This window comes from Artemia sp. Qi Xiang Cuo, chromosome 8 (assembly GCF_049724085.1).
Source record: "Artemia sp. Qi Xiang Cuo chromosome 8, ASM4972408v1, whole genome shotgun sequence".
In the NCBI taxonomy this organism is placed as follows: domain Eukaryota; kingdom Metazoa; phylum Arthropoda; class Branchiopoda; order Anostraca; family Artemiidae; genus Artemia; species Artemia sp. Qi Xiang Cuo.
This window is the reverse complement of record NC_142801.1, coordinates 57278282-57305646: the sequence shown is the minus strand read 5'-3', so window position 1 is coordinate 57305646 and position 27365 is coordinate 57278282. Positions and strand designations below refer to the sequence as shown.

General features: G+C 35.6%; 1 protein-coding gene across 1 annotated transcript; it reads left to right on the top strand.

The window, feature by feature from the left end:
* Positions 1 to 1809: 1809 nt before the first annotated feature.
* LOC148949601 (uncharacterized) lies at positions 1810 to 23022 on the top strand. The gene is made up of 4 exons (XM_089093032.1): positions 1810 to 1952; positions 14434 to 14620; positions 18823 to 19020; positions 22766 to 23022. Exons 1-4 carry the CDS (start codon positions 1831 to 1833, stop codon positions 22856 to 22858), a joined length of 600 nt encoding a protein of 199 aa, XP_088949158.1. The 5' UTR covers positions 1810 to 1830; the 3' UTR covers positions 22859 to 23022.
* The last annotated feature ends 4343 nt before the right edge of the window (positions 23023 to 27365 follow it).

Here is a 27365-nt window from a genome sequence, read left to right as displayed (position 1 = left end):
TTTTTTTTTTTTGGGGGGGCTATATAGAGCATCTAATTTTTTTCTGGCAAATGATTCCATGCTATTCTGCAAAATAGAGAAGAAATTTAGTATGGTACTAATGGTAACCTTAGAAAAAAAATTCAAGAATTTCTTCATGATATATAACCGATCCATTTCCAGTATCTACAGACTATTTTAGTCTATAATAGGACCCTATAAGCAGTGGAAAGACCTGGTGAAAAAAATCTTCAAACCAGAAAGTAATTAAAGGCCCCCCTCCAGCAGTGATTAGAAGTCCAAAATGGAAGAAAAAAGACACTTCTTAGTGCTAAATTTCAATTTTTTGCCTCTGTAAAGCATACTCATATTCAGTCTTGGTCCCTCAAAAGATGGAAAATGACAATTCTTAATGCTCCATTGTGGAGGCAATGGGCCTTAGAGGCCTGAGTCTCAACCCATTTGAGTCCGCCCTAAATAATAATAATAATGCTCCATTGAACAATTTTACAACTTTGTGGCATGGTATTGGGCATTGCGGCATCGTGTTGGCCAAAAAGAAGGTACCACCAAACCTTCTTCCACCTAGCCTAAAATTTTGTTGTGCCACCTAATAGCACATCCAGACTATCCGCTTTCTGGAAAAATGGGATGGAAATCCGGAAATGCAGACAGGTCTTCCATCCCATTTTTCCGTTTTCTGGGCAGGAAGGATCAGAGGGTCCAAAAATGGAAAAATGGGAGGGAAGACTGTAGTGTGGACAGCGTTTCTGGAAAAAATGCCAGCAGAAGGAGACGATTCAACATGATGAGTGATAAATAAAATAGCTGTCTGATGTGGTTTAAAATAGAAAAAAGGTAAATTGTCAAACTGAGGCTCTATAATTGTTTTCTATAGGTTTTGGCTCAGAAAAACAGATTTGATAAGGATGGCTGATAAACTTGTACCGATATTATTTTAAAAATCCGCCAAGTCTGGATGGCTATTCCTTTTTCTGGATTTCCATCACATATTTCCATAAACCGGATATTCTTGATGCACTATAAAGTTAGTGACTAGAGGAGCAATTTTAAATAGTGAGACTCTTGACAAACAAAAAAGGAAAGAGAATACAGCCAAGTATTGTCAGAGTGTACCACCTTTGCTTGACTATGCTTGAAAAAAAACTGTACCGTACCACCAAGGCTAACTCACAAAAGAGCCAAGCTCCTCGTAAAACCCCTCCCCTGGACACCCCTGCAATTTACTGAATAATAGTAAGAAACAAGTTGCTTTTATCAGGGGGAACTAATCTGCACCTTTACCCTACTTTTAAACCACTTAAGTGAGCCTCTAACTATCCTTTGACCCCAAAACTGGTAAGACTTTTACTTTTAGCCTATCCATTTTAAATTTATATTCCTAAAAGACGAGGCGAAACAATAAAAAGTGAAATACTGGTAAAGACAAACCTTTGAGGATCAAATAATAGAGTTAATTAGCTTTTTAAGCTTTTGAACCATCAATTTATTTACACAGTAGCATGGCACATGGCAGTCAACATAACCATAACAAAGCCACGAGAAAGATGCAGTGTCATCTACTTAGTAATGAACAAGTTAAGTTTAAAATTTTTCACCATAGATGATCGAGTCGAAACTTTGACCTCATATTAAACTATGAAGCGCACTTTGGTGGTCGCAATTCCTGAAATAAATGGAATCAGCATGTTCGAAAATATCGTTTCCAAAAGACAGAACTCATGTACCAAAATGTTTTTTACAAATCGTTATTTGACGACTTTTTCAACTTTGGCTCCCCGACTAGAGGGAAAAAGATGACTTAAGGTACCCTAGATGTCTCAAGACTAGATGGCCATAATTATTAGCCGACATCCTCCATTCCGTCTATTTTTAAGAAAGAAAAGAAATCGAAACAAGGAATCGTTTTTTGGCTCAACTTGGAAAAAGGCATCTTCAAATATGGCTTCAGAGTAAATATATTTTGATCTCATTGTCAGTTTCCTATGGCCTAGGTATTTAAAAATTTATACCTGTCGTCGTCTTTAAAGACCACCGCTAAGGCAATGTTAATTTCTGGATACAATTAGGCTAGACAAAATCTGGGTAAAGTTCTACCAAATCATATTATTGAGTTAGGAATAAAGTGAATACACCATTCGATGCCTTTTTTATGCTGATTACGAATATAATAACCATTTCTATCGGAAATGAATTTCAGCCCCCCTCCCCCTATATATACCTAACCCTGAATTGGCATATATAGGGGGGCGGGGCTGAAATTAATTTCTGTTAGAAATGCTTATTATATTCATAATCAGCATAAAAAAGGAATCGAATGGTGTATTCATTTTAGTCCTAACTCAATAATATGATTTTGTATAACTTTACCAAAATCTGAAGTAGGCTAAACTTTTATTCAATTGTTAGGCTAGCCTATCTCCAAGAAATATTAAGCATACATACTTTTCATTACAAAAATAGGTAAAATTCTAGACAAGCTAGTTTTTGCTATCTTGGAAAGGGGTTAGGTTAGGATTATGAAACTTTTAGAGATGGATCTAGCCTACAGACTAAAGTAGGCCTATGTCCTGGGAAGGTAGGCTGTTTTCATTTACCTACCTCCGCTCATCTCTCTATAGGGCACTGATTGTCTATGTTCTTTAAAAATCTTTGTGTCATAAAAGTGTAATCTTGCAAAATAGGCCTAGATCTGCTTAAATGAAGTAGAATAGCCCTACAAGGAACATATTTTCAGCTTCACAACTTTGCTCAATTCCAATTTAGGTTAAAGTTTAGACAACCTACTTTTTGCTATCTTGGAAAATGGTTAGATTAGGAAAATACAAATTTCAGTAGGCTAGCCTAATGAATCCAGGGCCAAAAATATGCTCTTAAGAAGGTAGGCTATTTCCAAGCTACTTTGTTAACCCTTCTGATTTCTAAGTCTTATAAATTTGCCAAATTGACAGGTTAATAACTTGACTTGGAATTTTGACAAAACAACAATATAGGGGATACCACCAGATGGTCAGTTTGACAGTGTATAGGCTATATATACAAATCTTTAAATTAATCAACTGGTCAACCAGTATTTTAAGCCTAGGAGTCCAGCTGGACATAAGGAAACATATTAAGAAAACAATTCTTACTCCATAATATGTAGAATAATCCTAGTTAGCCTAGCACTTTTTGCAGGGGGGAAGCCTTTATCTTCACTTCTTTCCTGGTTTTCCAGTTTTTCTAAGAAATAAATGAATTTCTTAGGACCTATATATTCACAGAATATATACCACCACCTCCCCCCTCCCCTCAAATGTGCAAATATATACATAGAATTGCATCCTCAATCCAAATATTACATCAATTTGCATCACCAATGCACTTTACTCCCATGTTAGCCATATGGTGGATGTCCTTTTAGTAGAATATCAAGCCATATCAATGGGTTCTTTGTTTCTAGATTTAGGAAATGTATTGGCAGATCTTTGAAACTTCATAAATTGAGATTTAGCAAAGTTGTGAAGCTGAAAACACTTTTCTTGTAGACCTACTTCATTTAAGCAGAAGATCTATTTTCAAGTTTTCACTTTGATAGCAAAAAGATTTTTTAAGGTCATCAAAGGTCAGTGCCCTCTAGAGAGAGAAGGAGTAGAGGTAGATACTTCAGAATACTTTCCTTGGATATACTTTGATCCACACTATAAAATTCTGGAATCTATCCTATAGTATTCTAAAGTAGCCTATTTATTTTATTCCTATATATGCTTTGCATCACCTTACCTCTCCCCAGGTATAGAAAAAGTTCCAAAGCTGCCTATTACAGAATTTCTTGTAGGCCTACTTCATTTAAGCAGAAGATCTATTTTCAAGTTTTCACTTTGATAGCAAAAAGATTTTTTAAAGTCATCAAAGGTCAGTGCCCTCCAGAGAGAGAAGGAGTAGAAGTAGACACTTCAGAATACTTTCCTTGGACATACTTTGATCCACACTATAAAATTCTGGAATCTATCCTATAGTATTCTAAAGTAGCCTATTTATTTTATTCCTATATATGCTTTGCATCACCTTACCTCTCCCCAGGTATAGAAAAAGTTCCAAAGCTGCCTATTACAGAATTTGACAGTACTCCAAAAGCTGCTGACACTTTAGCAGCACAACTTTTGTTTTGACAGCCTTTCTTTGAGCAACAAGTATTTTTTATGTTAAAATGGTAATTTCAGACAAAATCTGCCAACAAATTTGAAAACTGCCAAGTAGCAATGTTACCCAGTATAAAGCCTAGAACATATGTAGCTTTTTTGGTGTTAATTTGGTAAATCAGTGCTTATTTACTTCTCTTCAGCATGAAATGTCCAACTGTTGCAATATTACCTGAAATAAAATTATGTGTGTGGTTAAAGACTGTACATTATTTTTAACTGCTTGCATAATTTTATGTCTAGTAATATTCTAATATTGAAAAATTTTAACTACATCTACTTTTGTATTCTATACTTTCATATATATACTTTAATATTCTGCTAGACTTTGTTAAGTCAGACTGTTTATTTACCAACCATTTGTTTCACTGAGTATTTTTCGAGGTGTGTAGAATAGTATTGCAATGGACACATTGGGCAGTGGAAAAAAAAACGCTTTATAAAAGAAACATCAGCAGTGGCAGTGCAGTTGTCTATTGTCACTACAATAAATGAAGGGCAAAACAAATGATCTTTTATTTTAACACCCATGCCAAGATAGAACTGGAACAAAATGGAAAGGGATGCACTTGGTGGTTTTTTTTTTTTTTTTTACTGCTAATGAATGATTTTATTTGCAGAGGGTATATCATAAAAAAAAACTAAATTGGAATTCCTAATTGATTTTTTTTTCCAGAGAAGGGTGAGGACAATTATAAAAAAAAAAAAAATGCTAGATAATTTGATTAGGGAGTGTCTAGAAATTCAAAGAAATTTGAAGTGTCAGGGGATTGGGCCCAAATTAGCCCCTGTCTTTGACCCTAAGCAAATCAAAGCTTATTTACTATGGATAAATAAAATGAGTGTAAAATGAATTTGTTTACTTTAGAAAATTTCTACCTATTGGTTTTTAAAATAGAGGGGTATTGCCTTTTTAAGCCTAGGAAAATCAAAATTTAAGAAAAAATTATTAAAAATTGAAAATATAATGGACAAAAAAAAATTGCTCAATTGGTCTTCTAGTCAATTTTACCTTATTTAACCAATTTTACTAACTTGGTTTTAATTTTGCAGTAATTTTCCAACAGTAGTAATATGATCGATTGTACCAAAAGGTGGTTCTGGGTAAACACTCAGGATTCCTTCATTATCTTTAACAAATAGAAGATTTGGGACAGTTTGGGTTCTAGCCCTCTCTGTACCTAGCTGGGAAATTAATTGTCTTATATAACAAATTCTTCTTCTTCTATTTCACAGCAGGCAGGCTTTTCAGTCCATACTATTTAGCCCTTTTCCTTTTGCTTCACTCTGCGGGCTACAGAGCTACTGGCTTGGTTGTCTCTTATTTGTTAGATATTCTCAGATATCTTTCAGTAGATATTTCGACTCAAGGAGTTCAAATATAAGATGATAGATGTTGATTTCTATGCTCTGTGTGCAGGTATAGTTGGCTAGGCTCTTGGCTGATAGTGAGATTTTGTGGTGTTTGAAGCATTTTAAGAGTTTACAAAGCAAGGTATGTTGTGCAGACATCAGCATATTACATTCAAATAGGCAGTGGTCAATTGTTTCATTATTCATATTACAATACCTGCAGAGAGGGGACAGGGGAACTGAACCACTTGAATTAGGAAACTAGTACAAGAATGCAAGAAAATTTAGTCCATTTGTTCCAGAACGAATTCTATGATAAATCTTTGAAAAATACTTATTGGGAAAGGAGGAAAGGATAGGATTATTTTTATTAAACATAGTATCTGATAGTCTCCATCAATAAATATCTCTAATGGGGATTGGTCTCCCACTTGGCTGGTCAATATTTATAGCATTTTTTGCTATTTCATCAACCTGATGATTACCACTTATACAAGAGTGGCTAGGAATATACTGAAAATAAGTTCTTATGCCAGTTGAAGCAAGATTATCTATAATACTACAACAATGATAAGTCTCAATATCCAACTTATACTGAGGAGCTGAAGACAGCAACTCAAGGCTTGATAAATAGTTGGAATAAACTATAATATTATTAGAATTAGCAATCAGAGGTTGGTTTTCCATAAGGTGTTCTAATGCCATGACTATGGCATTTAACTCTGCAGACATTATAGATACATTATTATACAATCTCTCACCCATTGCAATTTTCAGGTGAAGAAGGAAAAAACCACTTGCTACCTTCTCATTCATTTTGGACCCATCAATAAAGATTTGGAAATGGTTTTTATAGGCAATTGTATTAAGTTCAGCAAATTTTTTCTGGACAAAAGCAATGGGGGTTAAATCTTTAGTCCACTTTGAGAAATCAGTATTTATTATGGGGATTGATCAATTCCATGGAGGGGATTGGGGGAAAGTAGGTGCAATAGACTTTGAGGGTACAGGGAACTTCTTCTGAATATTGGCATACTCATCTGCAATGCCTCTATACATGGCTGGATTTCTTAACCAATTATGTAGAGTGTGTGAGCTATTTGATTCAATTTTTGTAAGATGTTTTTTCGAAAGAAAGCTATGTCTCTCCCTTATTGTTGTTAATCCACTCTCCATAAGCAGAAACTTGGTGTTTGTGGGTTTCCTAAGACCAAATATGAGACGTGTTATGTCATTTTGTATTGTTTCAATTTTTTGCATCTGGGTCTTTGCACATGCACCATAGATGATGAGCCCATAGTCAATATTGGGTCTTATATGTGATTTATAAAACTGGAGTAAGGTTTTCTCCTTACAGCCCCAGGGTGTGGAAAAAAGTCTTTTTAGTCTAGTTGTAGCATTTTTTTATTGTGTTTGAAATGTGGAGGTGGAAATTAAATTTTTGGTCAAGCATGAGACCTAGGTAGTTAATATTATTATCTTCCGGAATAGTTGTTCCATTTAGAGTTAGTCTTGCATTAACATGGTTTTGCTTTCGGTGAAATAGGATCATTTTTGACTTTGTAGGTGCAATGGGTAAATCTGAATATTGAGAAAATTTTTCAAATTGGAAAAGTGACTTTTGCAGCTTTGACTGTGCAATCTCAAGGGTGTTGCCAGATGACCATAGTACCAGATCATCAGCATATTGTAAATTCGTGTGGGGGAGGTTCATTTCCCAGAGATATAGGGCAAAGAGGAGGCAGCTGAGGACTGCTCCCTGAGGAAGGCCTTTGGCTATTGTCTTTTGAGGTGATGAGGCTGAACCTACACAAACAATGAAACTTCGCAGTTCTATGAACAATTTTATAAAAGATACTAGCTTGGGGGGTAGTCCAAGGTTTGCAAATTTATTTAAGAGGATTTGGTGGTTTACATGGTCATATGCCCCTTCAAAATCTAGGAAAGCTGCGACTAGGACACTATTTTTTGAGAATGATTCATTTATTGCATTTGTTAATAATATGAAAGCATCTGTTGAGTAGTGGTGTTTCCTGAAACCAGTTTGAGTGTAAGGCATCATATTATTTTTTTCAACAAACCAGAGGAGTCAATAATAGATCATTTTCTCCATTATTTTCCCCATCACAGGAGTAATCATTATGGGCCTATAAGACTCAGGTTTATTTTTGGGTTTATTTTTCTTTAGGATTGGTAGGAAGGACAAACATTTCCAGATATTGCGGAACGTAGATGAAGCCAAAGCATGATTATAACAATTTAGAAGTTCCTGTTTGTATGAAGGGGTGAGATTCTTTATCCATGTAGGGTGTATATTGTCATAGCTGCCGCTAGTCTTGGTCCTAATATGATTAATTGCATTATTCATTTCCTGGATTGAAAATGGACTGGTTATATACTCGGATCCTGGGCAAGGTTGGTAACTAGGGTTCATAGGAATTGGGGATGTTTTGCTGCAATTGTTTGATGGTAGCTTATTAACAAAAAGAGTGGCAAATAGTTTAGCTTTTTCATTATCATTGTCATAATAGGTATTATTATGTAAAAGCTCATACAGGAGTGGGTTGGGGGAAGCCTTCTTCCCACAGATGTGGCTTATAACTTTATGTATAATTGGCTCATGTGTTTCTCTGGAGAGATTACTTGCAAAATTATTCCAGTAGTTATATTTGGCATTTATTATAGTCCTTATTAGATTAGATTCTGCTTGTAATTTTTTTAAATATGTAGTAGGTAATTTTTTTTTTAGGAATGTTCTCCTAGCATGCCTTGTTTGTTCTCCATTTATCTTGGCACTCATTTGTCCACCCTGCTTTGGGAATGTGTTTAGGGAATATTTGTGTTGATATATTTGGAGGTATGTGATAGAGTTTCAGCAGGTTCATTTAGAGAGCAAACTATGGCAAAGTGGTCAGTACATAGACTATCAATTTTATTTATATAAATTTTATTCAAAATATTTAATGACACAATTTGTAGGTCAATTTTAGAGAAACTGCCACTTTTGGGGTTTAAATATGTATTCAGGTTTGGAGGGGTAGCAACAGCTAAATCAATGTTATTTGAAGTCATACGCTCAATGAACTTACCAGCTTTATTTGCTGGTTTATTCCCCCACAAAAGGCTGTGGGCATTAAAGTCTCCACAAATAATTATATTTTTCAACATATTATGAATATTTATATAACTGAAGAAATCCATGGCATCTTTGGTTTGGCCATTAGGGTTGTAAAAGCTTATTATGTAAGTTTTTGTATTATTCAGCCAACCAATTTCATCAACATCATTTACAAAATCTAGAAATTTGATGCCACAGAATTTTAGATTGTTATTAATTATTAAGGCTACTCCACCTCCTTTTCTCTCTGATGATCTATCCTTTCTCAGGATAGTATATCCCAGAGACTTAATTTGTTTATTTTTGTTCAAATGAGTTTCCTGGAGGCAAGCAATTTCAATGGAATTATTATTCATAAAAGATATTAGTTCATATAGCTTATTTTCTGTAAGTGTTCTTATGTTCCACTGGGGTATTGATATGTGTTGTGTTGTTGATTTAATTTTCATATAACTGTGTATCAATGTTCAGCTTTGTTAATTGTAGAGCAAGATCTTTTTTTGCTTGAATGAGCATATGATTAGGGATGTAGATTTTTGCCAATTCAGCAATGATTTTTGTTTTCTGTTCTTGTTGTATATTCATGGCCTGAACTGCATTGCAGTTTAGAATAAATAAGCATATATTTGGGGTTTGCATGTTTGGTTGTGCATCCAGTTTATCAGTTGAGGGATTAATTCCTGGTAGTGTTAAGGGGTACTTGATGCATTGGGAGTGTTTGACTTTGGAGTTTTGTTTGATTTCAATATAGGTTTTATTTGGTGTGATTGGGCAGCATTTGCTTCCATAGCTGTAAAAGGGTACAGAATGACCTTCTCTGTTGCTATTTGGAGTATTAGTGCTCTTTTCTTATATGCACGACATTGTGATTTATTGGTGGATTCATGTGAACCTTTACAATTGATACATGTAGGCTGAGTGTTGTTGCAAGTTGAACAGTTTTGGGACCTACACTCTTCAATGTATATATTAATGACGCTCCAAGAACCGTTACAAGCAAGCTTAGCCTATACGCCGATGACTCGAAGCTCATTGGTCCTGTCGGAACTCAGCAAGGTGTGACCTCAATACAGTCAGATCTTGACAGCTTTGGCAAATGGGCCAAGATATGGAGGCTCAAGTTTAATGTCGAAAAGTGCAAGGTTCTCCATTTTGGAAGAAATAACCCACAATGGCAATACTCGATGTCAGCAAATGCTGGTGTGAGACAGCCACTCTCTGAGAGTCCCTCTGAAAGAGATCTGGGGGTCGTTGTAGACAAAGACCTTAATTTCAACTGCCACACCCAAGCTGCAGTAGCAAAGGCGAACCAAACTCTTGGTCTCATCAAACGTATAATGACAAGTAGATCCCCTGCAATAATCACAAAACTTTACAAGAGCCTGGTGAGACCAAGATTAGAATTTAGAATGTGTGTCGCCACGCCAATTAATAAAACAGACCAGATGGCTCTCGAGTCTGTCCAAAGATGGGCGTCAAAATGCATAAAGGGGCTCAGAGACAAAGAGTATGAATGCCAACTGCAGAGCCTCAAGCTACCAACTCTGACATACCGTCGGCGAAGAGGTGATATGATAATGACCTACAAACTGCTCAAGTCTGACGACAAGGACCTCTTTCAGCCTGCCCAGTTGTCAAGAACCAGGGGTCATTCAGCGAAGCTTTTTCGGAAACGTGCTAATACAAGGAAGAGGAACCATTTCTTCTCCAACCGCATCATAAGCCTCTGGAATGATCTGAGCAAAATGACAGTGAGTTCACCATCCGTTGACAGTTTCAAAGCCAATCTCGATAAGGAATGGGAAACCAAACTATGGCTTACGCAATGGGATGAAGCTGATGTCCCGCGGCCCTATCATCACTAACTGGCGTACACTGGACTCGTCCATATCGCTAGCAAGTGCAATTTAAGGTAATTTAAGGTAAGTTGTCAACTCTTTAGGATGGGAGCCTTTACAATTACTACAGGCTAGGAGAATTTCATTGCATTTATTTGTTGTGTGTCCCAGTTTCAGACACTTCTGACACTGGATAGGCTTTGGCTTGTATTCCTTGTGCGGTTTGATTTGCCCAAATAGGAATAACTTCTGGGATATTAATTTTTTCCTTCAGTGTAAATAAGAAAGATCTACTTGTTTTTAACCCATTAGAGTTGGGTTTACCCAGTTGAGTGACATCTTCTACAGGGATTGTGTTACCAACCCTATCTGAGAGCCCTTCTTTTAACTCCTGAATTGGTATTTCTAGGGGAACATTATGTACTACTATTCTTTGGGGGTTGTTTTGGGTTCCATTTAGATGAATTAATTGGGGTATTCAGAAGAGATTTTAAATTAAGTATTATATCTGCTGATTTCTGATCTTGGACAGCTATTAGCAAAGATCCATCACTGTGAATGTTAAGAGAAAATATTGATTTTAACATTTTGAAAATTGCAACCCTTATTGTAGTAATCTTTGTTATTTCAAAGAGGGTATTAGGAAAAATTTTGAGGTAGATTCATAGGTTTTGGGAAGGAGAAACTTGGACAGGGGGAGGGGAAATACTTTTGATTGGGGATGATTTTTCCTTTTTTTTTTGGAGCTCCTAGAAAGCCATTATCATCTATGTGAGCTTGACAAGCCAAGATGGGGCAAAAATGGATCAGTTTCATTAGTATTTAGGGTGGGATCCGGAGGGACTTTTCTTTTAGGGGGAGTTCTTTGCATTGCCTATTGGAATAAGCTTTAATCTAAGCAGGAAAGGATAATACTATGATACAAGACCGTCTGCACTCTACTGTGGGGAAACTTCACCATCCACAAAAGAAACACCGCAGTATGGCCCTGAGGAGGATTTTGAGCATGATTGATTCAGTACAACTACTGATAAATCAAGACAATAATTCACAAGAAATTTATTTTTAAATTTCTTAAAGTGTTGCTGTTGTGTGTTTCTTAAAGTGTTGCTGTTGTGTTGCACTCAAGGAGTTGGTCAGCTTGGTCATCATTTTCTCCTATAGTTGCATAGCCATTAACCTATGAAAATTTGGGGCAAGTTGAACTCTCCAACAATTGATACATTATGGCAAGGATGAATTAATAAAATTTGCAATTGTGACTTCTATAAATTGACTTCTTGAGCTTCTATAAATTGACTTCTTGGGCTTCTATAAATACAGCCTATAATCAAGGGATTGTCCTTTGCTGAATTTTTATCTACCCATGGCTTCTACTGAGAATCAAGATTAAAGTGTCCTACTTTTAGCAATGTTTTGATGTACAGGGCAGTTCCTCTTCCTTTTGGCTTTGATAGGTTTCACTTACACTATAATTTCTGTATAAAGTTATATTTATATTGTTATGATTGATGTTAGCTCTCTCTCTACATCCCCATTGCCTGCAATCCAGAGTGGTTGGGTGCTGCTGGGAGTTTCTTTTTATTTGCACAATCTTAGTTTCACCACCTGCTTGCCTTTTATACAGTTCTTTGTGTAATTTATGCCTTTTGTCACATTGTTTCTGAACTGTACTACCCCTTTGGTCTCAAACAACTTCTGGGAGATCAACATGAAATCAGGAACAGAGAACATGATTGGTGGAGGGTATAGTGGGTTGGGGTTTCAGGAGTGGCAGGATTGAATAGGTGACAGGCATATGAAATTAGGACATTAGGTAGCCTGTATTTATTAGATAAGTGTTCACTGGTAAACTAGACATCATCAGTTAGTGTAGTAACTCCTAAGACCAGTATATTTAGTCTTCTTCTCTGTATCATGGTTTTGGATATTAGAATCTTCACCCAGCTTTCAAGTTGTTCCCTTAGGGCTTCCTTTAGAGCAGTTGTCTCACTAGTAATTAGGTCTCTCATCACTTGTTCCCTATGGCAGTTCCCAAATATTGCTCCAGGAAATATATCATTTCTTCAAGGGTGGTAAATATAACGCCTATTTCAGCTTTAGGTTCATCTGTCATGCTCAAAAAGAGTCTTTAACCTCTTCCATATTTCCATTTGTAAAGTAGACTTTTACCAATGTTATTCATCATACCACGGAGCAATAAAAGGCTAAGCATAGTTTGTTGTAGTAAGTCCCAAAAATAGTAGAAAGTTTGAGTAGCTGTTTTGGTTTTTGATACATGTCTATAGTTTTGCAGAAAGGAAGCAATAAATCTTCCAGGTTCATAACAAAGCTTATCCCTATATTGCAAGAAAAATCCTATGATGAGTGCTCCATCTCACTAACAATTTTCAACTTACTAGAAAATGACCTTTAGGTCAGGTTTTCTCTCTGTCACTCCCAAGTACCACAAGAGGACAATCCAAGATGCTGCATGTTCCCCTGTAGATCAAGCATGAGTACAAACAGTTGTTCTCAGTCCTTCCTGTTTCAGTATAGAAAGCTGCTGTTTAGTCCCAAACCCTAGAAACCTTCAAGGAAGGAGTCATTCAGGGTTGTGCCAATGTCTAATGGGGTCCAAATTGGGATGTCAGATCATAACCCTGACATACAATCAGTAAGATTCTTTCTAGGAGGCTCAGTACCAGCTTGTCTATCTTGACATGCAATTTAAGGTAATCAGAATTCATTTAAAATTCATCACAAAGTACATTTTATTGTGTCATATTTAATATGAATGTAAATAATATTGAGCTAGGAATTTAGTACTTCAAGATTGTCATGTGTTGTACTATAGTGACATACTAAATGTTAACTGGTTGAAGTAATAATTGGGTATTGAATGCAAACACATTCCAGGCACAAGTGCAACCAGTTTGTACTATGGCTATAATTGGTTTTACATTGTTATTGGTAAGTAATGCTACTACATTTTGGACAGCACCAAGCGCAACTTAAAAAATTATTTAAGCCACAATTTCATTCTGCCTAAAAAGGGAGCCTCCATTGAAAAATAAAGAGCCAGCAGAAAAATATATTTATTTATCCCCCCCCCCCCCCGCCAAAAAAAAAATCTGAATTTTATGAGACTCATGGTGGAAACTTGAGCTACACCAGTTTAGTTTTCAAACTTAGTAGTTATGGTGCAGTTTCTTCTGTGCTTGCAGTGCAAAACAGGGAGACTTGTGTTACACAAATTAAACTGGTGGAGAATTTTGCCACCCTGGTTTTGGTTAGTAATCAACTAATTGTGCAACTTCATGTGTAATTAAAATTCTTGGTAAAAAAAAAAGTTTTTTTTTGAAAAGGAGTATCAGCTGTTTATCTTGTGTTTTTTTTTTCAGCAGCCACAGTCACAATGCAAAAAGTGGGGTAGCAAAATAGCAATGCTACTTGGCAGTTTTCAAATTTGTTGGCAGATCTTGTCTGAAAATAATGTTTTTACTTAGAAAAATACTTTTTGCTCAAAGAAAAGCTGTCAAAACACATGAATTAAGTTGTGCTGCTAAAGTGTTGGTAGCTTTTGGAATTCTGTCAAATTCTGCTACTGGCAGTTTAGGAACTTTTTCCATACATGGTCCTCAGCCGCTTTTTATTTTTCAACCTCCCCAAGTTGCTGAGGAGGTCTACAATATATTACACAATTATTTCAAACAATCAAACTATTTCTTCTTTTTGTTAAGACAGGGTTTGATGTAATTATTTGTAGAGTTTGTTATGTCTCTAGGCCCAAATATCTTGACTATATTTTCCAACACTTGGGTGACCTTTGATATATAATGATGTTATACTGAGGAATACTTCTATTAATCCTTCATTTAATTCCTTACACTCTATTTAATTTTTGCAAGGAATATTTAATTTTTATTGTTGTTAAATTGCTTAATTGTCTTGAATTTTATAGTAAACAGATTCCACCAGTCTTGTGGGCACAAAGGACAAGTTGCATATACCTAACAATAGATGTACCTGATTGTGAGAACCCAGATATTAAGGTAGAGCCAGAGAAAGTAAGCTTCAGTGGGAAAGCAGGACCTGACCAAAAATTGTATGAAATTGTTATTGAGTTCTATAAACCTATTGTCCCTGAGGTAAGTTTTTTTTTTAATCTGGGAGGGATTTGAAAAAATCTAGGGAAGCTACTGCCCCCGCCGTTTGTCCCTGATATGATTTTTTTAATCTGGGAGGGAGGTACAAAATCTAGGGGAGTTATTGCCCCCACCGTTTTTTTTTTACTATATAATTTTAAGCTGATAATTCTGTTAATTGCCAATTTTTTTGCACATAAAAAAATATTTTGTAGACATTAATGATATAGGAAAAACAATTTTGGGAGCAAAAGCTTAATTTAATAATTATTTCTTCTAGCTAGAAAAGAGAAAATAATGCATTCTGAAAAAAAAAACTTGAAGACCAAACAAGATTCTTGAAGACCAAACAAGATTCAAGAACACTTGGTTGATTCCTATCTGAAACCACAGTTTTTTGTTGTTTCAATATTATAAAATTTTGGTTCATTATTAATTTTTGTAAGTGTTGCCACATGAAAACAAATAAGTGAAATTATTGAATTATTGGATTAGATTTAACTATGTTTTCCATCCATAATAATTCAAACATAATTTTTGGGAAACAATCATTTGTTTCCCAATGACAACAACATCTTCAAAGGAAAGCTATACCTTCTCTGTTGGGTTCCATATGTTTGTTGCTGATTTTAACAGGTAGATTTAATTTTTACGGTCCTTGTTACTTTAAACATAAAAGATGTATCTCAAAGACCAGTTATATTTCCTTTGGACAGGGAGTACAAACTTTTTTGAAATTGTTTATGAAGTTGTTAATTTTATTTAGTAATTTTTTTCCATATTATTTTTTTAACTTTTATTAATTTTTAATTTTATGTTATTTCTTTAGTTAATATTGAACTGTTTTTATTTATTTATTTAATTGAATATTAATTTCATTAATAATTTTTTAAATAATTTTTATTTATTAATTATTTTTGTTAATGATTAAGTTAAATATTTTTATTAAGTTATTTAGGTATAACCCTATGCATGGAAACTAGTAGTGGAAAACTATTGATCAAAAGACGGTTGCAAAATTGAGTATGTTTTGGCCTATAAACGAGGTTTCACTTCCATTTTCTTTAAAATTATAATAGTTAGATTTCTTTAAGATCTTCACAAGGGAAATGCTGTGAATACCATTATCTGGAGAACTGAACAATAGTAAAGGTTTTCGAGTAGATTGCATTTTTAACTTATTTTTTGTAAAAAGTTGTGGATTTTTTAAATATTTTGTTAAGTTTTAAAAAGCAGCAAAGGGGTCAATTAATCTCATAAAATTCTTTGTCAATAGAGACCAGGACTCTAAAAAAAGATGTTTAATAACAATATATGTATCAAACAATTCTACAATTGTAAATTTCATTAAGTTTAAAACTACCCATTGAAAATCACCAGCTTAAAAAAAAATTGTGTAATTTTAGAAAAAATTAAAGCGTTGGTTATTCAAATCGCACCATGAAATTCTGCATATGAGAGATAGACCCATGGTTTTAGCCTTCTATAAAAAAAAATACACATTTTTATAGTTTTCCTAAGGAAGATAGTCTTTTTTTTTCAGGTAAGGCTGTGTCAAATGCTGTAGTGCCAACTGCTTTGGGGATGGGTAATTGCATCCCTTCTTCCTTGAAAAAATCTTTTAGTCTCTTTTTATAAAAAAAAGGCCCTCTCCCCTCTAGAGTTCTTAAAAATGTATTTTCTTAGGTATCTTGATTTTACAAAGTTTTTACTCATTTTAGCAGATGAGAACTTGAAACCTCCACAGTAGGGTTTTTTGATACGGTGAATCTAATGGTGTGTGATTGTCATTAAGATACCTTGACTTTTTGGGAGGTTTTCCCTCCTTTTTCGGAAATTAGGCAAATTTTCTTAGGCTAGTAACTTTTGATAGGTAACATTAAACTTAATGAACTTTACATATTTGGAATCAGAATAAAAAATCAATTCTTTTGATGTATCTGTTAATATCAAGATATCAAATTCCGTTTTTAGAGTTTTGGTTACTATTGAGCCGAGTTGCTCCTTACTTATAGTTCATTCCCGCAAACTGTTTGATAGTATTAATTTTAATCCTGCCCTCTACAAAACATTATAATTCTGATAGAGGGGTAAATAAATTAAAAGACAATGTACACAAGAATACAACATGACAAATAGAAAAAATTTTAATTTCAATAATTTTAAATTAATTTTAATAAAATAAAAATATTCCCAATTGCATAAACTCTATGCACAATCTTTTATTCAAGCAAAAAAAGACTGCATATTATGAAGGTAAAAATTCAACTGGAAAAGAAGAAAAGGAAACCACATCTGACCAAAACTAATGCTTTTGCTTTACCAATACGATTCAGAGGAAAGCTAACAATATGTTGTCTATGCTTTCAGAAGCTTAGTGAGACTTAATCCAAATATATATATATATATATATATATATATATATATATATATATATATATATATATGTGTATATATATACACATCTGTGTATATATATATAAACTCACAAATTGATATAGTGAATATATAGTACTGCTACTAATAACTCACTACAGGACCAAGTGGTCTGCAGCTAACACAGCTGTGTATGCTCCTCCACCTCAATCTATTCAAATCTTCACTCTTTACCCTCTCTGGGAAATTTAAAATTCCTTTCAATCCCTTCTTATTACCTCTCCTCACCCTATTTGGGGATGCCCTGCTTTTTGCTTGGCTCCAGATGGATGGCCAAAGGGAATAATAATCTGTCCTCTTTTACTCATGAAGATCAAGATCTTTTACTTGTGAAGAGCAATTTGTATAATTTTAAAACTGGGAGTCTCACAATGAATCCCCTAAAAAGCTTCCAATCCACTCTACTGGTTAAGCTGGTTGATAATCACTTTGCAAAGGTATTCTTTTCGAATTTTTTGACAGGACAAGCTGAACAATCAATCTAAATTGGTTCAGTAAGGGGCAGCTAAATGTGTGGTTGGGCCACAAATAGCTAACGTCTTAGTTCTGTTATTTTCTATTAAGAAAACAACTGTTTAGTGCTTTAATTGAGCATATTGCAGAGCTTCTCTATTCCTTCCTGTTTATTTCCCTTTTCACAGCTTTCATCACAGGCTGCACAATTCTCATTTTTAATTAAATAGCCAAAGAGCCTGTTGGACTCCAGCCATTAAAAAGAACAGAACCAAAACCTACCGTTTGGGGACTGGAGAAAAACTGATGTGTCTCCCAATCACAAAAATGTATTCCCCTTACCCCTTATTACCTCCTTATTATGTGAAACTCGTCATAGCCCTAGAAAGTGGATAGAATCCAGAGCCGTTCCTCGGGTTGGTGGTGCCCAGGGGAAAGTTAATTATAGCACCCTCCCCCCTTCTTACTCAGATATAAGCCGAAGAAGCTGAATCAAAGTGGGCTCCGACCCAGTCACGGTGCCCCCCCCCCAGAAACGGCGCCCGGGGCAATTCCGGTGACCCTGCCTTTCGAACTTCTCTGATTGAACAATATTTTTGTAGCGTTGTTCTGCACATGGCCAGTCAAATGGGCACCTATAACAATCCGTGGACAAACCATCTAGAAAACATTTAAAAATTCTTTCCCTGCCTTTTGAAGTAACCACGTTTCAGGATCATACTTTTCCACTTTCTCTAACATAGTTTCCAATATTCTAATCTTGGTTGACACTTGTCTTACTATTCTTATAAACTTTTTTCAACAGTAAAAAAGCAAGAACACCCTGGGGTCTGCCTATTCTACTTTGTACATCTTCATTGTATCCACCGTCTTTGCTAATAGGAATACCCAGGTAAAGCTCCGTTCTCGCCCAGAAAAGTTATAAAACTGTTGCAGGATTTACACATTTTGTATTGTTATACCTCTTCCATTAGAACAAAAAATATTTATAACCAATGGTACTGACATCAAATAATATAATATAAAATGTCGTCAGCTAAATCGTTAGTCTTCTGTTTGAGATTCCAATCGAGCGTTTTATCTAACAAATTTTATTAAAAAGGGGGTTATTTTTACGTTTAATATAATTTGAAAATGGTAAATAGTTTATTACTATTTACTATAGAATTTGCTGTACTAGCTACAAGGGGAAGAAGAATAGAATAGCAAAACCTGACGTAAATTTCTTCAGCTCTTATACTTTCTATTCTATTGTCTTAGATTTCATAATTTTATTCTTTTGTGCCATATTTTAGTGAGACCGTTTCTCTTTTCAGACAACCGTTTTTAAGAAGAGAGGAAGAGGAATTGAATTTTACTTCCCAAAAAAAGATGAAGGGCCTTTCTGGCCACATCTCCTCAAAACAAAAGAAAAACAACATTGGCTAAAAATTGATTTCAGTAAATGGGTTGATGAAGATGAAGAAGAGGATGAAGATGCTGACCTCAGAGTTGGAGGTCCCAACTTTGAGGAGGTAATAAATTTTTGGTTTTGTTTAAAGGAAATAGTTGATTAACAAGGATAGTTAAATACAAAAAAAAATGCAAGAAATTTTGTTTTTCAAATAAAAAATGCGTTTTAAACTCAATTATTCAAAAAGATGAGTAATAAAAAGTGTATGTAAAAAAGGTAAGCAATAAAAAATGACTATTTTACGATGTTTTGGGTGTCGAATTGTCTCTGTCGATGCGCTTCTGAAGCCAATTTTCATAAATTGTAATTAACTACTTGTCAAATTTTTTTTTCAAACACTGAATGACAACTTTTATTCATTCTTATTTATGTAAGTTGGTAATAGACTACAATGGTACTCTTCTTTAGTTTTTAGCTTCTTTAGGCTGGACAGGTGTATATTGAAGATTTTTTATGGGAGTGGGGGGGGGGGGTAAAAAATTAAAAGAAGGCACATTATATGGAAACTATAAGAATTTGTGGATCTTACAAGAAACTAAACGTCAAGGTGATAAACATGGGCTTAATGAAACCCACCACCTCCCTGTTCATACCGAATTTAACGTTAACCTCTATTTTTCCTCTGGGTAACAAGATCTAATTCTTCATCATCGCCTTTAGAAGTGCACATTTTATTTATTCTTTTGTATTTACTTATTTGAGAGGCACTATCTACATAAATGTAGAGCTTTTCTGTGCATTATTATAAAAGTAAGACGATAATAATAATAGTACGCTTCCTCAATTAAACGACTATAAATATTTAATTACTTTCTATAACTTTGGAAAATGAGTAGACAGCTAAAAATACCTTTCATCTTGACTAGGAGGAATTAGGTAGTGAAGTAGTAATTGTTTTCTTCTTGAAAATAAATTTAGTTAACAGTGTAAACCTTTGAACAGTATCTTAGCTACAAGTTTCAAAGAAAACAGTTCTTCTTTTGCGGTTTGTTTAGAAACCCCGAGCATGAAGGGCTGAAAGAGAGTAAAAAAAATAAACAGGGTCACCTAATTTAACTCTGTTCTTACTCATCGACCTTGTTGTTGCCTTAGAGCTTGGAAGTATAAGATCAAACAATTTCATTACCTTGGGCAAGGAGTTTTCTAAGAAGCTCAGGCTGATACATCAAGAACAACTTTTCTAGTAAGGATTTTTTTCTAAATGTGGCTTATTTGGTGCATATTTTAGTTAAGAAAGACACTACGCTGAAGAAAAGAAAACTTATTAGGTGAACAGCCTCTTAGGCGTTTAGTGAGATTGGATAAATTTCATTCTCAATACGAAGTGATTTTGTTGATCCAGTCTTAAATTTGATTCTCGAAATGGAATAAATTTGTTTAAAAACAGTGAAAATGGCCTGCAAGAATCTGGTATGCAGAATCTGGTTTAATCAACTTGACTAATGTCAGTTCACCTTAAGATACCAAAACTTGCTACAAATTAAAGACCCGTTTCCAAATCTTCTAAAAATTAGACGTAATATTAGTCAAAGTCTATCTATGCTTAGAGAATATTTAAAACAATTTTGCATTACGGAACTAGTAGTTGTAACATATTTATAAATAACTTGGTGTTAAAGAAAAAAGGCGAAACTGTTCACATGGAAATGTCTTTTAATGTAAAAATTGTATTTGTGGTGTGTTGGGTAACTTGACTTATTGACTTAATTCTCCTGCTGGCTTGGCACCTTGGTGAGAGCTGACACAATCCTTTTCCAGTCACCTGGTCTTGAGCAGTAACGAATGCATGTTCTGTTCTTGTTCCTGCCTTGCTTAGGAACTGATTTAGGCTATCGAACCATCTCGTTCTTGAACGATCACTTGATCGCTTCCACCCAACAGCCACGAGGCTGAAATCGTAGGTGATACGACAGAAGGTCTCTTCTGGCATTCGGAGGAGATGACCGTACCATCTTAGCGTGCGCTGCAGTACTTGCTAGGAAAATAAAATCTGCAACTTATTGGTCAGTAGATGGGCGTTACTGGTAAAATCGTACCAACGGAATCCCTCTATCTCTTGGAGTCCTTTGGTTTGAGTCTCGTCCAATTTCCTCAAAGTCGTGGTGGTTGCTGGTCTGGTTTCTGCGCTTATAATAGACTGGGCTTACAGATACATTGAGTATACGTATCTCTCTGAGGTGGGTGACTACAGGTGTGGTTCAGATTTTGTGAAGTCACCCTAGGACGGAAGATACTTTGGTGATTAGCGCATTGATTTTGCTCTTGATTGATCCATCACTTTACAGAATGAAGCCGAGGTAAGTGAAGTCCTTTAAGACTACTATTGTTTTAACATACTTCGACTGTAAGAGGGGGTAGGTGATTCTTAGTCGATAAACATGATTTTCGTCTTGCTCCAGCTCATTTTAAGAGCAACTTTGCTAGCATCTTCTCTGTTTGGCAGTTTGGCAGCACATCCCTGCCAAACTCCTGTGCAAATGTTGAATAGATGGTTACGCTTCTTGTTAAGTTGGACACGGCTAGTTGTAAGTTACTTCAGTTTCTCAAAAAGAAAGTAGAACTTCTGGTGCAGACTTGTTGTTCTGTGTATCAACCACATTGACTTCCCATCTACAGAGTCAAAGGCGGTTTTGAAGTCGACGATAGCTATGGACGGTCGAAACTCCTGAACCTTTTCTACTACTTGCTGCAGAGTGAATATCTGCTCCCTTGTGGAACGGCCGGGCGTGAATCGTGCTTGTCTGATTCTTAGGTTTCTTCGAAGCATGGTCGAAGACATTGCAGGTGGGTCATTGCAAACAGTTTAGCAGACACGGAGAGCAACGTTATGCCCCTGTAGTTAGAGCATTGGCTCATGGATCAATTTTTTTTCCATATTAGCAGGATTATTCCATCCCGCTAATCCTTTGGAATGATCTCCGTGCACGTCGATATGTAGAACAATGTTTGAAGCCACGGCAGCAATTAGCTGTACTGCAGGCACTGGGTGCGTAATTATATATTTTGTCTATTCCTGGATTTATTAATGTTGTTAGGGAAAAAGGCTGTTCATCAGGACTGCTTAGTGGAATTGTGGGTGCAAGCGATGTGACTCTTATCGAATCTAGGTCAGTATATGAGACAGCATCGGTATTGAGGAGAGTGGAGAAGTGACCTTTCCATCTCTCAAGCTGGGTTGCTTCATTTGGTCGGGGGGGAGGGGCTGTTGGCAGAAACTATAGATCGGCCTGAAGTGGGTTCCGTGGAGATAAATTCATGCAGATGTCTTATACAGTGTCTCAGTGTCACTGTTATTGGCACCATCCTCCAGGTCCTTTACCTCATCGCGGACGAACTGTTTATTATCGCAATGGACGGGCTTTTTTCTCAACGAGAATAGCATGTGGAATTCTGGTACATTGCTACTGAGGCGAGCTTGACAGCGTTGTTTTATAGCTTTCAGTGTTTCATCTGACCGCCATTGGGCTCTTTGCGCCATCCTTCGACCAATAGAGAACTCAGCTGCTTTCAAGATGTTTATGCTTATCCTTCTATCATGGATGCTTAAAAAAACTGCTCCTTAACAAAGTCCGAATCCGAGTTCCTGGTTAAACATTTCAAAAGATATTCCGTTTTTTTTTTTTTTTTTTTTTTTTTTTTGCTCTTCTAAAATCGACACTGTGCACATAGTAGCTTCTGAGGGCCTACAGTCGATTTGCCGTCAGTTTTTTTTTCATCATTTCCGTTTTTCTTATTCGTTGCACACGATTAATTTGGGATAAAGATATGGTGCGAAATAAGTCATTAATTTTTTTCTTTATTTGTAGATGTTGAAGGGAATGGGAGGTATGCCAAAACCTTCTTTGGAAGGCCTAGAGGAGGATTCAGATGAAGAAGAGATGCCTGACTTAGAAGACTGATTCTTTTTTTCTTTTGCTTTTTTTATGATGATAATTTATGCTGTGTTCTATGTAAGAAGTCTTGAAGTGTATGTCATTCCTTGTTTGGTCAAGAAAAATTTGTAGTTTTTATCCACATTGCTGCAGCATAAAAAACTACCATTAAAGGCTTTATTATTTTCACATTTCATCTATTACTTTTCTAACGTCTGAGACAGTCTGTACATGGATTTTGTCCTGTAAATAATTTTGGATTGGAGCAGGACGTATATGATTTTATTTAAGTTCTACTGTTCTTATTGTTTGAGTCAGGTATTTGATACTTGAAAACAGGTAAGGAAAAGGTTCCAAAGCTGCCAGTATCCGAATTTGACAGAAATACAAAAGCTGCCGACACTTTAGCAGTACAATTTGTGCTTTGATGGCTTTTCTTTGAGCAAAAGTTATTTTTATGTATAAAAATGACATTTTCAGACGAAATATGCCGCAAATTTCATTAGGCCATGAAAACTCTAGCATTGCTACTATGCTATCCTACTTTTTGCACGGTGGCTTGAAAGTTTTTTTTTTTGTTTTTTTTTTTTATTTATTTCCCTCAAAATTAAGGAGCACAGAAGATGAGCTAGCAAAGTTGCAAAAACAGTCCATTTTAAAGTTTATGATACCGAAACAGAAAGAAAAGATAACAATTCTGGGGAGGGTTACTCCAATAAAGAGAACCTAAAATGTCACGACGATATCGTGTAGCCATACTTTATTGATCCAAGTGCCTTTCTAGTTTTCCTTGAATTTGAAACTTAGTATCGACTGAGCTGAGACGCACCAAGGCATCCTAAGATTAGAAGGGATAAGGATAAAGATCCTCCAGAGCCATTGATAGCGCATAGGGCGGGGGCGTCGAATCGATGTTTCAGTTGTTGGGTCTTCTTACCGGGACAGGTTGCAAACCTGTCAACTTTGCGGCACAGGGAATCGACCCTGGGCCCCGTATTGCCCAGCAGAGCATCAATCCTTTGTTCTATCAATGGGTTTACTCAATCTTCGATGGTTTCATTATATATATATATATATATGTATATATGCGGATTTAAACAGAAGTGTTTTTCATTTTTCCACTACTGATATATATTTTTTAATGTGCCGTGGAAGGTATTGAAGTACCAAGGAGATTAAATTAAAAACCATTTTTTGCCCTGTGGATCCGTCTTAGGTCTATTCATACCTGAAAAACGTAATTTTATATGATTTTTCTTTGGGTTGCTTCAACTGAATCGTTTAGTTTGGCCATACTTCTCACTTATGTAAATTGAAACATTGGCAATTTTGTGGATTCTAAAACATGATTTTTACCAAAATCTTTAGGGGTTTGACGTTATGTGTTTCCAGTTTTAGCTTATTTTGATGGTTTTTTACCCGTGATTTTTTTGTTAAATTTAACGCCCGATTTAAATTTAGAATTTTATCAGTACAGGTCGAACTCTTGGTTTTTCTTTACGTGCAAGACATGCAATTATGTACGCATAACGATTAAAAAAGAAAAATAGATTGCCCTGTACTTTAAATGCAGTCCTACAAATTACTTTTTAAAGACTTCACATATCGTTCTTTTGACTTTTGCGACGGCGACGTTCTGTAGATAGATACTAATGAAGGTAGGATGTAGATGAGTTTTTCAAATACAGGTTTTTTTTTACCTAAGAATCAAAATTCTTAAATGGGATTGTATTATCAAGGGGAAATAAAACTCTCCCAATCCGGATTGGCGTTAATAATCGGACTTCGAGCTATTTGGAGCATCAAAAGATGTAGTATTTTGGTAATATTTTAGAATAGTGAATAAATACAAGTGACGGCATCAAGTGCATCTTGATACAATAAGAATTGTAAGATGGATTATTATTGTATATATGTGTATGTATGTTGATTTTTTTTTTGCTCAAAAAGAGAATAATATATTAGCAAAATAGTAGTGAAAAATAAATAGGGCAATTTGCTATAGGCTGTTTAAATCATGTATCAGTAGATAATCTTTAAATGTTTTCTTTTTTTGGTTATCAGTCTAGATGCTTAGCCGGGACTGGACCCTCAGGAGAAATAAGTCACAATCTGAATTATTGTCTATAATCGAACTTGAGCAATTGGAGTCTCATAGAGATGGTAATTTAGTAATCTGTTGAATGGGGATTAAGGTGGAGCGATAAAATCTATTCGTTCCGTAACTCAGAATTGTAAAATGAACTATTATATCTTTTTTTGCACAAAATAAGAGATTGGCAAAATAATCATACAAGTAACATACGCCGATTCCTATACGTATTTTGAACGATAAATAAGCAAAAACAAACATAGTAATAAATATAAAAGTATCCTTGTTTCGATACTAGGACTTCATTATCATCTGTTAATCTTGCAAAAAAAAGAAGATTGCCACGTGCATTTGGTGTATGGCAATTTAGTAGTTGTTTTCGCAGTCGGAATATGAAATGAAAAGACTTTATGTGGACTAATTATTGGAAAATGGTTACTGCTTCCCACAGAAGCTTTTTTCCTAATTTGTAGATGGTTTGATAAGATATAACCTTTCTGTAAGGGGATATAAATTGGAAGTCCTCATACCCCGATCTCCCACATCCTTTCCTCAAACAGTACCTGAAAGTTACAACTTCATCTCCCTAACCGTTCCCGAGATATTGACGATAAGCTATTTTGAAGAACAGTATGCACCATATATTTTTCGGTGTATCTTTACCCCGTTCCCCAACTACGGACTTGAGGTCTACTTGGCACCCTCCCAACCTGTCCAACACCCCAGAAAGTTTCAATTTGATCCAGCTAGCCATTCCCAAGATATTATAGATAATTTGGAAACTCGGATGCACATAGAATCTTACGACTTACTCAGGTACGAGCGCATTTCTAGGGTTTACCATAGGGAAATTCTAGGAATCTTGACGTAGAGAACGATCAGCAAGAGTTTCTAGCTGATAGGTTAGTCAAAAAACCAAACATTGCCGGTTTCTCGGCTAAAACTCATCTGCGATCAGTGGGTTATATGATTTACGGTCATTAACCTTGGAGCTGTTGAGGTGATTTTGACCTTGAAGGCATATTTATTACACCTCTTGGTAATTTTTTAACGAAATAACAACATCGAAGGTTTACTCCAACACCTTGGGGGCTATAAGAAGCGAAGGGTAATCGAGGACATACATTACCATTTATGTTCACTAGAGTCTGCTATAGTAAGTCAGTAGCCGTTATGCTATGCAAAATAAATTTTGCAGGAGACTGAAAAAAAAGGTGAGAATTTTTCGTTGGCGTCCAAGCTACGACAAAAACAATTTTGATATCCAAAGCCCAATTTCAGGACTGTTTCCGTAAAAGAGAGAAGGAAGTGGAATGCATTTGAAAAAAAGGGGACTTCAATGTTTTGAAGGCCAAATAAGATGCGAGAAATGGACCAGATCAATTGATAGAACTTGCTTAGTTTGAGGGATGGAATTTAGTTCAGTTTGGAAAACAAGGACGCATAACACCTTTTTTTAAGGACCAAAGTCGAAGTTTGGTCAGCAGAAATACTTGAAACAAGTGGTAATCAAAACATCTCAGTATTGTGAACATGACGGGTAGCCAAAAAACAGTCTTTAGCAACCTGTCATCCGTAAACTGTGAACCTTTCTTCCATTATAGCTCTAAAAAGTGGGAGTACACCACATTTTTTGTACAGCTTATTTTTGGATATATGTCAATAAGACAATACTTCGCCAATTCCTCTGGGTAACTTTAAACCCATATGAAAACCAAGGATATATATATATATCTATACGCTCGTAGAATAGTTCAAAGATTGCTAGTGAGGCTGTTGATAGGAGTACATTGTCAAGCAGTGGCTAAGTTAATCCCAGGATTTCCCAGAGCGGCCATTTAATTAGAAATACTGGGGATTTCATGCAGTCCTGATGTAAACTCAAGCATAATTGTACGTTCTTAGCCGCCTCTGGTCTTTCCCTCCTGTTTTGCTTTAAGGTTTTAATTGTGCACTGGGATGATAGAGAGATATAACGGGTTTGGGTGAGGTTTCGGCTGATGTTTGCAGCCCAACTAGTCAGACAACGTACGTAGGACAAAAGAATCCATGTGATCTCCCTCGCCTCCTTGCTCTCTATCCCAACATTTTGGCGATAAGTGGGCATGTTGCACCGTGTTTGAAGAGAAAACAAGCGAACATTTTCAATCTTGTATTACTACAGTCACAAACTGGGCTCATAAAACCTACAATATCAACGCCCCCTCCCCATCAATATTCTGTAGATCGGTCGGCATGTTGTACCTCAACAGGAATAATTAGAAATATGCCCTTTTGACAATTCTAGCAGTTTCCAGGAAGCATAAATTCATAAAAAGGAAGGCAGGCAAAGATTTTTTGTTGTCTTTTTAATGAAGACAAAACAGAATTTTTCAAATGTAGGTGCGCTTTTTTCTGATAAGACCAAAAAATGGTATTTCTCATGACACTTTTATTCCGTTT